Source organism: Mirounga angustirostris, unplaced genomic scaffold (genome assembly GCF_029215605.1).
Source record: "Mirounga angustirostris isolate CCGP_5_RB_7025 unplaced genomic scaffold, mMirAng1.0.hap1 SCAF_5, whole genome shotgun sequence".
NCBI classification, from domain to species: Eukaryota; Metazoa; Chordata; class Mammalia; order Carnivora; family Phocidae; genus Mirounga; species Mirounga angustirostris.
Genome location: NW_026991713.1, coordinates 25,480,588 through 25,493,718, shown reverse-complemented (window position 1 = coordinate 25,493,718; position 13,131 = coordinate 25,480,588). Strand labels below are relative to the sequence as shown.

At 38.1% G+C, this 13,131-nt stretch overlaps 1 protein-coding gene across 1 annotated transcript in view; it reads right to left on the bottom strand.

Moving 5' to 3' along the window:
* The window catches only part of FGD6 (FYVE, RhoGEF and PH domain containing 6), a 126,085-nt gene that overhangs the window by 19,156 nt on the left and 93,798 nt on the right, over positions 1-13,131 (bottom strand). Inside the window, exons 15-20 of the mRNA XM_045872832.3 lie at positions 10,664-10,766; positions 10,013-10,159; positions 9,098-9,200; positions 7,272-7,399; positions 2,074-2,202; positions 1,104-1,252 (exon numbers count right to left, since the gene is read on the bottom strand). Coding sequence (XP_045728788.1) covers positions 1,104-1,252; positions 2,074-2,202; positions 7,272-7,399; positions 9,098-9,200; positions 10,013-10,159; positions 10,664-10,766 — 759 coding nt within the window. The remainder of the gene's footprint in view (positions 1-1,103; positions 1,253-2,073; positions 2,203-7,271; positions 7,400-9,097; positions 9,201-10,012; positions 10,160-10,663; positions 10,767-13,131) is intronic.

Genomic DNA, 13,131 nt, shown 5'->3' with positions numbered 1-13,131 from the left:
ATAATTTTTATCAGTTTGATGATGAATACAGATAAAAATCATGAGAAATGCAATTCCTAACAGAATATTAGAACAATTACTCTTTTATCCAAGGTAGTTTCTACAGAAAAAATAGTTAAGTGACATAATTTTAAATATTCTTCAGTTCACTTGAAAAAGAATTTTTTGGAGTAACAGATATGCACTAGATATCCTGACATAGACTGAAAAAAAAATCTTACAGATTATCTGTCACATTGTACCTGATTAATATCCAGGAACATATATAATTCTGGTACATTAATTCTAACTGCCTTAAGAAAAGACAAGCCTTGTTTACTTAAGGCATTCTTTTTTATATGCATGCGCACTTTAAGCCTATTGAGAAAACATGAGCACTAAGCTCTTAGAAGAAACAAAAACGTATAACTTGTGAGGCCAAAATAAAAATCACAGGAAAGATCTGGTGAAAGGTAAACTGCACTGTTTTGTTTACAAAGGACCTGAATTTCACAGAGATACGCTTCTCTATGTTAAACAACCTCATGATATCAAAATAAATATTCTTGTTGGAATTTTAAAGAGACTGTTTAAAAAAGCCTTTTACCATCTAAAATGATATCCATTTCCTTCTACTCAGTTATTGGGAACAGCATGGGAGCCTCTTAATGTGTTTGACCCTTTCCCCAAAGAAGTAAGTTAGCAAGCAGCTGTTTAAAGTCCCGCTGTTCCATGGCACAATTGAATCACTGGATTGCCAAAGTCCTGGAATGTTTTAAGAGATGATCCTTACCCTCATGGAAGGAGAGGTCAAATGCCTCAGCTTCCTTTCCTTTCAACAGAGCAGCTTCATGCTGCTTCCTCAGAGGTCATGTATAGACAAAATATTTTGGACAGGACTACCTATTTTCTTTTCCCCTCTGTCTCCTGAAAATATTCCAGATCCTCCTGCCTGTCCTTAAAACAGTCCTAAAGACTTTGAAAAATATGTGAAATCTAACTAATTTGGATCTCTGATTTAAATTCTTAATTGTCCCCACACATGAAAGTAGGTTATTTTAAAAATCAATCATGTAAGAACTTGAAACTCATGTATAAAAGAAAAATATGCCTAAATTACTTACTTCTGAGCTGAGTGAGCATCATCTGCTTTGAACACATAAAATAACATGTTTTTATGTAGTAACTGAAACACTCTAGACTCTGAATTCTCATCTTTGACTTGAGTGACAGTGAATCCTAGTAAAGGCTGACTCTCCAAAGCTGCCACGTCCTAATTTAAAAAGATACAAAGGGAGACGGGACTTTAAATTGATAACAAAATTCAGATTTGCAAACTCTTGAACTGTATAGCTATAATTTAATTTCATATACACACACATATATAAAACAATAATTCTTTGTTTTTCATTTTCTTTTATTCAACAATATTAAGCTGACCCCTCCCCACCTACCTCATGAGCCAGACACTGTGCTAAACAGTTTTCAGTGTGTTCACATCCACCGAGTATCATATATTTCCCTACAACCATGTGAAGTAGGTAATTATATTACTTTCATTTTATGGATGCAGGAAACAAGCTCAGAAATATAAGTGATTTACCCTGTCCCACTAAGGAAAAGCTTGGCTCCCAGAGCAGTGGTTTTTATAGGATGTTACTGGAACACAGGGTGATCAGGTAGGAGAAGAGGGTAATAATTAGAGCAAATAGCCAGGCATTGTTTATAACCCAAACAAAGTCTATTTTATCTAAGCTTGAGGCCTGATCAATACAATCTGGAGATAGTCAAGGGAGTGTCAACCAAGACAGCTTGGCAGAAAGGTAAGAACCTTTGCCTTTAGTGAAGTTCTTAGTAGTCACATGACACCAAAAAAGTTACATTTTAATATTATGGAAAATTCCTAACATTTTTGAGTAAGAGCTCTAGGACACTGTTGACATTAAAAATCACAGCAACATCTCCCCCTCCAAAAGCAAAGCAAAACAAAAAATATACACAAAACAAATAGATGAAACGGATAATGTAATTATTTCCAATTGGCATTATAAAACCAGACCCCACAATCATTCATCTTTAGATTTCAGATCTTACCTCACTTGCAGCATATGTATACAGCACTTTATTTTTTATAACAAACCACAAGTGTTTCCAAGGTTTTTTATTGCCCTTTGATCTGTACAAGTAGCCACTCATGGAAGAATCTTCTGTGTTTGCTGATACCTAGTAAGCAAAGCCCATATATAGTTTACTGGTTTTCAAAGAAACAAAAGGTAAAGTAACAAAATTGCTTTTGGTCACTGGTGCTGAAAGCAATAACCATAATGATATAATGTTTCAGAATGAAATTGTTTATTTTCAAAGTCTGCTACTGGACAAATCAAATACTGCCATTACCGGGGGCATAAAATACCCTTCTGTTTAGAAGCAATTCCAGCATTGGGGCACCTGGGTGGCTCAGTCAGTTAAAAGTCCAACTCTTGATTTCAGCTCAGGCCATGATCTCAGGGTTGTGAGATCAAGCGGCACGTCAGGCTCTGCACTGGGCGTGTAGCCTGCTTAAGATTCCCTGCCCTTCCCCACCACTTCTCTTAAAAAAAAAAAAGCCATTCTAGCATTATGCCTGGTTTAATTGAGCTTGCATATATGTATTTCTTTGTGGTGTCACCTGTGTTTTCTGGGTTGCCAGAAGAAGAAAAATAATTCTAAAGATCAGAAGTGCTTTTTGAAAGTTGCATTTTGGGGACTGTATATGTTGTTTACTGTTCTTTGAATTTTGCAATGTTAGGGAAGATTACTTAAATCTTTAACTCTGTTCCTGAAATCATTTTTTGGACTTATAAAAACTATTAACAGAGGTAAATGGAAAATTCAATTATTCATGGTGATTTTAAGGATTAGTTTCTGATCCCCAAATTTTGGTCTGAGAGAAGCTTATTTTGTTTCATAAAAGGAAATGTTAAGAAAATGTCTTAATCTCTAGACAAAAAGGTAGTAAGCTCTCAATGATCATAATCTGGCAGCTGAAACTTCTTTTTTAACATAAAACAACATAAATAAAAAGTCAAGTTTAGGAATTATGTTGTTAGTAGAATGATGAACAGACTTTTTTTTTTAAAGATTTATTTATTTTAGAGAGAGAGTGCTGAGTGGGCAAATGCACACGGCGGGGTGGGGCAGAGGGAGAGGGAGAGAGAGAAAATCCTCAAGACCCCCTGCTGAGCAGGAAGCCTGATGTGGGGCAGTATCCCAGGATCCTGAGATCATGACCTGCGCCTAAATCAAGAGTCAGCTGCTCAACCAACTGACCCACCCAGATGCCCCTAGAATGGTGAACAGACTTTTAAGGTGGTTCCCCATGATCCTTGCTCTGATAATCACACTACTGTATAGTCTCCTCCCCCTTGTGTGTGGGGAGGACCTAAGACTTGCTCCTAACCAATAGAATATGGGGAAGATGATGGCATGTCACTCCCATGATTATGTTACATTCTATAAGACTCCATATTGCTAGTAGATGGGACTTTCTCCCATGCTGGCTTTGACGTAGTTGTCTTGGGAGGCTTGTGTGGCATGGAAATGAATTCTGCTAACAACCTGAGTGAGCTTGGAAGTAGACCCCTCCCTAGTTAGCCTTGTGAGGAGAACTCAACATTGCCCAACACCTTGACTGCAGTCCTGCAGAGATCCCAGCTAAGCTGTGCTTGGACTCCTGAGATAATAAATGTATGTTGTTTTAAGCCTCTAAGTTTGTGGTAATTTGTTATGTGGCAACATAAAACAAATACAGGTGGATTCTATGAATTTTAAAAGTCTACCTTTAATCATGTATTAATTGTATTAATTTCTTACAAATTTTATGAGAAGGATGATATATTATTGTCTAGTAGAAAATTTAACATCTAATGTTAAATGAGAAATATCTGTTAAGTGCAAGTAAATTTATATAAAGAAGTGACACCACTGTAGAAGACAGCCAAGTGATTTTTTAAAAATTAGAATGTTCAAATGAGATTTTGCTTAAAATGTAGTTACATTGGGATACTACTATGTACTTATGTTACATGTTACTATCATTGATCAAAATATTTTGTATGCTCCTCTTTTGGAATATTCTTAAATTAGTTGATAAACTGTAAAAGAATACAGTCACAATACTGGATAGTCATGCATAGTCCTCTATATCTTACTTTAGAAAAGATTTTATTTACTTATTTATTTATAGAGAGCATGAGCAGGGGGAAGAAAGCAGGGTAAGGGAGAGAGAATCTCAGTGCAGAGCCGGACACGGGGCTTGATCCCACGACCTGGATCTGAAATCAAGAGTTGGACGCTTAAACGACTAAGCCACCTGGTGCCCCTGTCCTCTATTATCCTCTTGTTTTTTTTTTTTTTAAGAGTTTATTTATTTATTTGACAGAGAGAGAGAGCGGCAGGCAGAGGGAGAAGGAGAAGCAGGCTCCCCACTGAGCAGGGAGCCCGACGTGGGGCTCGATCCCAGTACCCTGGGATCATGACCTGAGCCGAAGGCAGACGTTTAACCAACTGAGCCACCCAGGAGCTCCTATTACTCTCTTAAAAATAAAATTGGTCTTAAGCAACTTAATCACATGAGTCACAAAACTTTCCTTCTAGTGATCTGATTATTTAAAATATAAATCAAGTCTAACTCAAGAGACACAGAGTGCCATTACTGAGGGTACTGAGGCTCTGAATGGAATTCTAAAAACAAAGAGTTTCTAAAAATGTATTGAACATTCCTGGAATAAAAACACAACTTCCCAATTCCTCAAAAAGTTAAACATAAATTACCATATGACCAGGCAATTACACTCCTACGTATATTATTAAAACAAATGTCCACATGGTAATATGTCCACACAAGGTTTATAGCACTGCTATTCATAATAACTCAAAGGTAGAAATATCTCAGATGTCCATCAACAGATGAATGGATAAAGTGTGGTATATACATACAATGGAGTATTATTCACGTTATAAAAAGAAGTACCGATACATGCTATAACTTAGGTGAACCTCTAAAATACTATGAGAAGTGAAAATAGCCAGACAAAAGGTCATGTATTATATGATTCCTTTCACTTTTTTAAAGATTTTATTTATTTATAGGGAGCGAGTGCACAAGTAGGGGAGGGGAGGGACAGAGGGAAAGGGAGAAGGAGACTCCCCACTCAATGCTGGGCTTGATCCCAGGACCCTGAGATCATGACCTGAACCGAAGGTAGACGCTTAACCAACTGAGCCACCCAGGCACCCTTGTATATATATTTTTAAAAGAAAACTCCACACCCAAGGTGGGGCTTGAACTTAGGATCCCGAGATCAAGAGTCACATGCTCCACCCACAGAGCTGGTTGGGCACCCCTGAACTGTATCCTTTAAATCGTTAATTATAAGTTACGTGAATTCACTTCAATTACAAATAAAATGACAAAAAACACAGCTTCCCAAGTAGAAAACTTTTACTTTTATGGCACGTAACCAGATAAATTATTTTTCCCAGTCTGCAAAGGAGAAAGCAGTGGTTCTCAAAATTTAGTATACATCTGAATCACAGAGAATGCTTGTTAAAGTTTCTGATTCCGTAGACCTTGGGTGGGGCCTAAGAATTTCCATTTCTAGTAAGTTCTCAGGTGATGCTGATGTGCTGCTTTGGAGGACATTTTGAGAGCCAGTGGAGTAAGGGAAGGAATGACTGCAGTGGAAGGTCTGTTTGTGTGGTTGGGTAAAACATGTACAAAATGTGACTGGAGTCAGGCTGGGTCTAGTCTAGACTAGAAATAGTTTTGTAAAACTAGCAGTGTGGAGTTTAGACTGAGGAGGAGAACAAATTTAAGAATTATATTTATAAACTATGACATTAGCATGGAGAGGAGAACAATTATAGAAAACTGAAAACTATTTCCATTGGTTAAGAAAAGCTCTGAAAGTCACTTTAGATTCAGGAACTGAGTGATGGAAGAGACAGTTCAGAGTACTAAATTGGCTTCACCAGTTTAAGAAACCTGGCAATTAGGACTGTAAGTCCTCTTCTTACTATTTCATGAGGCTGGCTATGAATCATTTCTTAGTGTTTTAACTACCATGATGGAATACACTCAACTTTATATAAAGAACACGATCTTGGTCAAATTTTTGGAGTTGTTTGCTTCCACTTTCCATGGTAGAACACCTCCAGAGTAATCAAGTAAGAACAACATTTAAAACTCTACTCTGCTGGCCACAAAACTGGTCACAGGTGGAAATAATTAATAAACTAATAAAAATGGAGGTGGCTCAGGGGCAGCACCTGGGTGGCTCAGTCGTTAAGCGTCTGCCTTTGGCTCAGGTTATGATCCCAGGGTCTTGGGATCAAGCCCCACATGGGGCTCCTTGCTCAGTGGGGAGCCTGTTTCTCCCCTGCCTGTGCTTGCTCTCTCCATCTCTCTCTCTGTGTGACAAATAAATAAATAAACTATTTTTTTTAATTAAAAAAAAAAAATGGAGGTGGCCCAGATAGGCAGTGCTATGTGTTACCTGACACTGACTGACTGAACACTGGAATTTGAGGAGATGGGATAGGGTACTGACGATGCCTATGGATTAAGCCACTGGCAGTTCTAACTGTGCAGACTATCCTAACTTTTTAAATTTTTCTTGTAAGTTGAAGGAAAGACAATTTACTATCAGTGCAGCTGTCTATAGCCAACCAATACTTACAAATAACAAACCGTGCAGATCAGTAAATGCTAATAAAGTGCCCAAAATATTCTATAGACTTCTTCCCTCTGGCATGGGGTCTCCTCAAAGTAATTTTAAAAATTCACATGTGTCGGGGCACCTGGGTGGCTCAGTCGGTTAAGCATCTGCCTTTGGCTCAGGTCATGACCCCAGGATCCTGGGATCAAGTCCCACGTTGGGCTCCTTGCTCAGCGGGGAGCCTGCTTCTCCCTCTGCCTGCCGCCCCCCTGCTTGTGCTCTCAATCTCTCTCCCTCTGACAAATAAATAAAAATCTTTTAAAAAAAAATTCCAATATATCTAAATTATCTTTACTTGCTACCATTGCTATAAAATGTTCTCCAAACCTTTCAACAGCCATTTTCTGAATGACTCAGGTCATATGGGAGACCAAGGAAGAGAGTGAGGCATCAGCCACATCCAGCACCAGTATTAAAATGCATGTCTTAATACTGTGGGAAATGACCTCTTTCTTTATGGAAGAAAAACAGTGTATTATATGGATATGAATAATTCAGCTTATATCAGGTTGCAAGTTTAATGGAAACACTTACTTCTTTGAGAGCAGCTGGGATTTTTTTCTGTTTCCTCCCTGATGGAATACTATGTAAGACTGATGATAAGGCACTTGAAGGAGATTTGTGATTTCCAGGAGATCCAATCTTAGGAGAATGCTGGTGATCTAAAACAAATCAGGTGCATTTATGTAGCCAGTGGTAAGCATTTTGCAATTCAACTTAATTCAGATCAACAAACACTGTTGCATAAAATATCTATGGAAGGATACTTGAGGAACTGATGACAGAGAGACCCCCGGGGAAAAAAGACGGATGGCCGGAAGCTGAGTGGGAGGAAGACTTTCCACAGTCTATGATTTTATACTTTTTCAGTTGTAAACCATGAGAAAGGATGACCCTTTTGTGCCTCTGGAATAATGAAACATGTTAAAGTACTACCAACTTTAAATAAATTATATAAACTTCCCTCCTGACTTAAAAAAACCCACTAACAGCATCATTTAGTACCTAGATATATGACCAAATAAGAATATGATAATGAACAAAGTATTAGAAAAGGGGCTATGAGACAAGATCAGGAAACCATTAATTTTGAGTGCAGAGGTTTGGGGAAAGGTGGGAAGAGAGTAAGACATTTGAGTTGGCCATTAAGGTATAACAGGAGTTTGCCAAGTCAAAAAGAGGAGGATGAACACTCCATGAAGAGAAGTCAGCATAAGCAAAAGCAGAGGTATGAAATTAGATCATCTATTTGGAGAATAATAAGGCTGAGGAAAAAAAGGCTGGTTCTAAGGAATGTGGACTGTTGTTTAAGCCGTGGGAAACCAAAGGTCTTTTAGGCTGGAAAATGACAGGAGCAGACTGAATTTAGAAGAAAAAAATCTGGCAGTAGAAAGGAGGAAGGATTTGCAGCAGAAAACCTGCTGGGAAGCTATGACAGTGGTCCAAGATGAAAGATAGGGCTGAGATGAAGAAATCAAGAGAAAGGTCTTCAAAGATAAATTAGTCAAGATTTACTGACGAAAATGGGTGTGGGTGATTAGGGAAGAGAATTTTAAAAAATGAATGTTGAATGTTTACAGCCTACATGATACACCCACAGAACAAAGGGAGGAACAAAAAGGCCAGTGAAGGATTAGATAAATGTGTCTTCTTGGACAATGTATGTACAGTTACTATTACTCTATAAATATGTGGATTCTGAAATAGCATGCCATCCAGCTTTATTCACTGAGGCATTCTCATTTGCTGATGGAAAGCTATTCTTCATGGAAATGAAGAACAACGTTTTTGAAATTTAGATCCTATATATAGGTTTCAGGAATTTAACTAAAACTCTCTTCCCAAAATATAGACCCGAGCAGTCCTGCTAGCTGCATTCATCTTAACTGTGGGGATGGATACCTGCAAATAATGAGCAGGCAGATATGATTTATCATTTTGTATTTGGTGAAAAGCTGAACATTTAGATATACCATAAAACCTCACCAATCAGTCCATGTGATTAGAAATGGGCTAACAAAGGGCCACCCAGTATATGTCCATAGAGATATATCTATCCACAGATAGATAAAAATGATTTGTAAAGAGCCCACAGTTGTGAAACTAGAAACTTCAAAATTACTTGAAAGTTAAAGTTCCCTTGTAACTGTTTTAAAGCAATTTCACCCTGTAATTACATTTCTACAATTAGTATCCTATGAGTTAAGAAAGCTTAATTAAATTACGAAAGCAAAATTCTTAATATTTTGAGATGAGTATCACCAGTCATATTGCTAATGCACCTAAGATGATTCTTTCGGAAGGGTGTTTGAAAGCATCTGGGAATAAAGGAATTTGTTAAATCTTTACTTATATATTACCTAGTTTCTTCAGTTCTTGGAAACAGTGTTCACATACTCTTGCTGGTTGATTTTTCAGGTAATCTAAACCATATTTATTTGATGAACAAGCTTGGCATACAATCTGAAAACACATTGGAATTATTTTATTTAGAATAACCTCAGCATCAAACCACCGACTATGCTACAACAGATAATGCTATCTACCTAGAGTGCTTTCAGTACCTTTTCTCAGTCACTGACTCTAACACCTCTGTGGAGGTCAGGCCTATGGTGAACTCACACACATCACCACCCTGGAAGATGAAGAGGCGACACACTACGACCAAGTGCTAACTCCATAAAATAAAATACTAACAGCATTAACGTGTGCAAAATGTTTAGAACCATGCATGGCATGCACGAAGTCCTCTGTTAGCTGTATTTATCATCACCGACATTGCCTGTCATCATCGCTAGGTAACCATGATCACGTCTAACTGTGCCTCCACCAAGTGTCTGGCCCTCTACTAAATGCTCCCTAAAGAGGCCCTGTTTAATCTTCCTGGTAACTCTCTGACATCAATGTTACCATGCTCATTTAACTAACGAGGTCACGAAGGCTTAGACACCTCACTGGCGATAATTTCAACACTGAAAGTACTTCTATTAAATACTTAGTATCCAGATAAAGGTAGTTTAAATAATTATCAGTAAATGTGGGAGTCTAGTTAATTGTGAATTTTTTTTTAATGAAAATTATCTATTATTGACATTCTACAATACCCTTGGTAGGTAGGGGTAAGACACCCTATGCCTAAATATTTAGAGAAAATATCATCCATGATTGGGTATCTTCCTTCCCCCTGCCGTGATTTACAGGAGGAAAGATGCTTCCTCACTATGTACAGCCTGGAACTAAAAATCACAATGGAGATGGGTGTGAACTTCTCTAACCTTCCCGCAGGCCCGGCAGTGGTGTCTTCTCCAGGTGAGAGTAAATTCACTTGTGCAGATCATACACATTGTGACTCTGATATCAGGGATCCAGATGGGAGCCTTTGATCCAAGAGGACTAACTTCCTCATTATTTTCTGAGTCAGCCTATGGAAGAACAACTTTTCATTACTTCCATGCACATGGAGTGCTACAGAATTGAGCCTTTTTTTTTTTCCTTGGGGCAATGAGGGCTCACAATGCTGATGGTGTCATTAAGGACATGGGATGAATGATGGGCTATTATAGTTGTCATGTTCCCAGGATATTAAGATTAGCGGTATCCTAATAATCCTTGCTGCAAAATTAACTTAAAAAGATACCTGTGGTAGTGCCATGACAGCTGATTAGTTTCTTCCTTAAATTATATTGTATTTCCCCAATTTTTTACAATGAAGTTTTACAACCAGAAAAAATATGAATATGCTGTATGTTATCACAGACTTGCAGTGAGACATTAACAGGATATTTAGCTCTGAAATTATACCCACACACAGATCTTTCTGTGAAACACATGTTGCTTTTCTAAACCCCTGGGAAAAGTTTCTTTAGGGTAAAAACTGTTTGAAATGCACTGAGGAAAAAAAAAAAACAAGAAGGGAAAGACAATACCTCATCAAGACTCCTACTAGGACAGAATGTGATTCTTTTTTTGGCATACTCTTCTATTGACCTGGAAATCGCTTCTAGCCATTCATCCCTTTCTGTGGCAGAACTGTTGGGGGCAAAAGAAGGTTCCATCAACCAGATGTCAGCTTTTATTCTTTGCCTTTTTCTTCCTTCTCTTCCTCCTGCCATGGCAACAGATGCCACCGCCCTCCCCAACAATGCTAGTCACAGGCAGGAGCTCTGAGGTTCGTAAGCACAAATAATCAGAGCAGGCATTAAAGAACACATGGCATTTTAGCAAGTACAATGCTTTTTTTCTTCCCCAAAGTATTGCTTTATACTTTTGAAGTCTCTTAAATGTGAAAGTTTTTTTGCTTGGTTTAAGAGCTAGTCATACAATTAATAATTATGGTTATTTACATAACCAGGGAGTTTCCTGAGATATAATCGTAGAATTTAAAAAATATTCCAAGGAATCAAGTTTCAAATCCAAATTTACAACATGGAATACTAATTCTTTTTAGGTTACTAAATATTACTAAAAACTTCTAGAAAGGGCACTGGAGTAAAGGAAACGTATATTTGGTACCACAGACAGATGTTTAGGGAGTGGGTAACAAGGGAAATCCCCTACCTATTCCGCCCATCCTGCTTTCTGTTTCTACCCTCAGGTCATAAGGAGCTACAGGGTTCAAATCTAGACAGAGATAGGCCAAATAGGGGGAAAGCCTGCTCAGAAAAAGGCATTCTTGTTCTGCTTTATTGTAACCATACCTCCTCCCAAAAAAACTCTGGTGACTCCAAATCATTGCTGGTATCATCCGCACATTCAGTTTTGAATACTCAAGAGTGAGAGGCACATTTTATGTGTATGTGTGTGTAGACAGACTTTAATAATCTCTCATAATAAAATAAAATCTATCATAATAATGGGAATGTGATTGTGTAAGGAAACGTGTATTTGTTTTAGAAAGGCATATGAAAGTATGTCGGAGCAAAATGACCTGATATCTGCGATCTGTTTTGAAATACTTGAGAAAAAAAATTATTGTGGCAGAATCTTAAGTAAAAAAAATTATTATGGCAGCAATCTTAAGTTTTGAAATACTTGAGAAAAAAAATTATTGTGGCAGAATCTTAAAAATCAAATACAACAGCTCTTATTTCTCTAAGCCAAACACTCTACCATTACTGTCCAACTAGCTGCCATTTATTCAAGTTACTACATGTCAGCCAACTGTGCTAAATGCTTTGCAAATGTCATCGCATCTCATCCTCAGAGCTACCCCACGGAGTACATATTGGATCTTACATCTCCTTTCCCCAATACCATCACTATCACCAACGAGCACCATTTACAGATAAGCAATCTGAGGATTTGAAATGTTAGACAATTTGCTTTAGACAACAGCCTACATGACTTGGTATCAGACCCAAGTGTGGCTAAAGACTGAACCCTTCACCACCGTGTGTCATTCATCTCTCTTCTCTGAATTACGCTATGAGAATATATGCTTAAGCTTCCAAGTAAACCTTCACAAAATACTGTCCCTCCCTCTCTCTCCCCTTCCGCCCTTTTCAGTGGAAGAGGTAAAAGAAAGCAGAGAGGCAGATGGTTAATTTGAGAATTGCCGTCTGATTTTTCTGGAGCCCTGGGAGCATGTGGAATGTGATTTGACTGTGCAAATCATGTCACATATGCTGTTCTTTCATCTAATCATTCCTGGCTCTCTCTTGTGTGGGGATCTGCCAAAACAATGTTTACCAGCTCTTGATAACACATTTCTCACAGACCACACACATTTGCCTGCAGTACGGAGTGGAGACTCTAGGTCTTCTTTTGTAACACAGTTAGCAGAAGAATCAGCACCTTCCTCAGTTAAACTCACTTAAAATGCAGTTAAACCAAGTATTCTTTTCTTTATGGAATGTGTACATTACCCAGAAAGCAAATTTGTATTAAATAAGCACCATTCTCCCATTGATGGGGATGCATTCCAAAAAACCTCCAATAGAAGGGGTTCTGGTATGTTAGATCTTGACACACTATTTACTCCTTGTGTAACTATGGAATGCTATTCTGAGGTCTAAAGGCCACATCACTTCATTTCAATTCATCTGAGTTGCATTTAGTGGGAGCCTACCAAGGGCCAGGTACTAAGCCACGAATCTCACATAAAAAACATACCACTTGTAAGGGCTCATATCTAATTGAGGAGAGACACAAAAACAAGTAATTACTGCATGATACAATAAGGGTAAGGTAAATGAGGAACAGAGAAGCAGTAAATTGCCTTATTTGGGTAGCAGGGAAAGCTCTGCAGAGGGGATGAGTATGTTAGGACTGGAAGAACTGAGGAGTTCAACAGGGAACCTTGTAGTGTCTCTGTGCACCTGTATTCGGCCTCCTAGCTTTGGTTATTTTCTCTAAGCTGATGACTCCCAAATATATGCCAAGTCTGGGCTCCCTT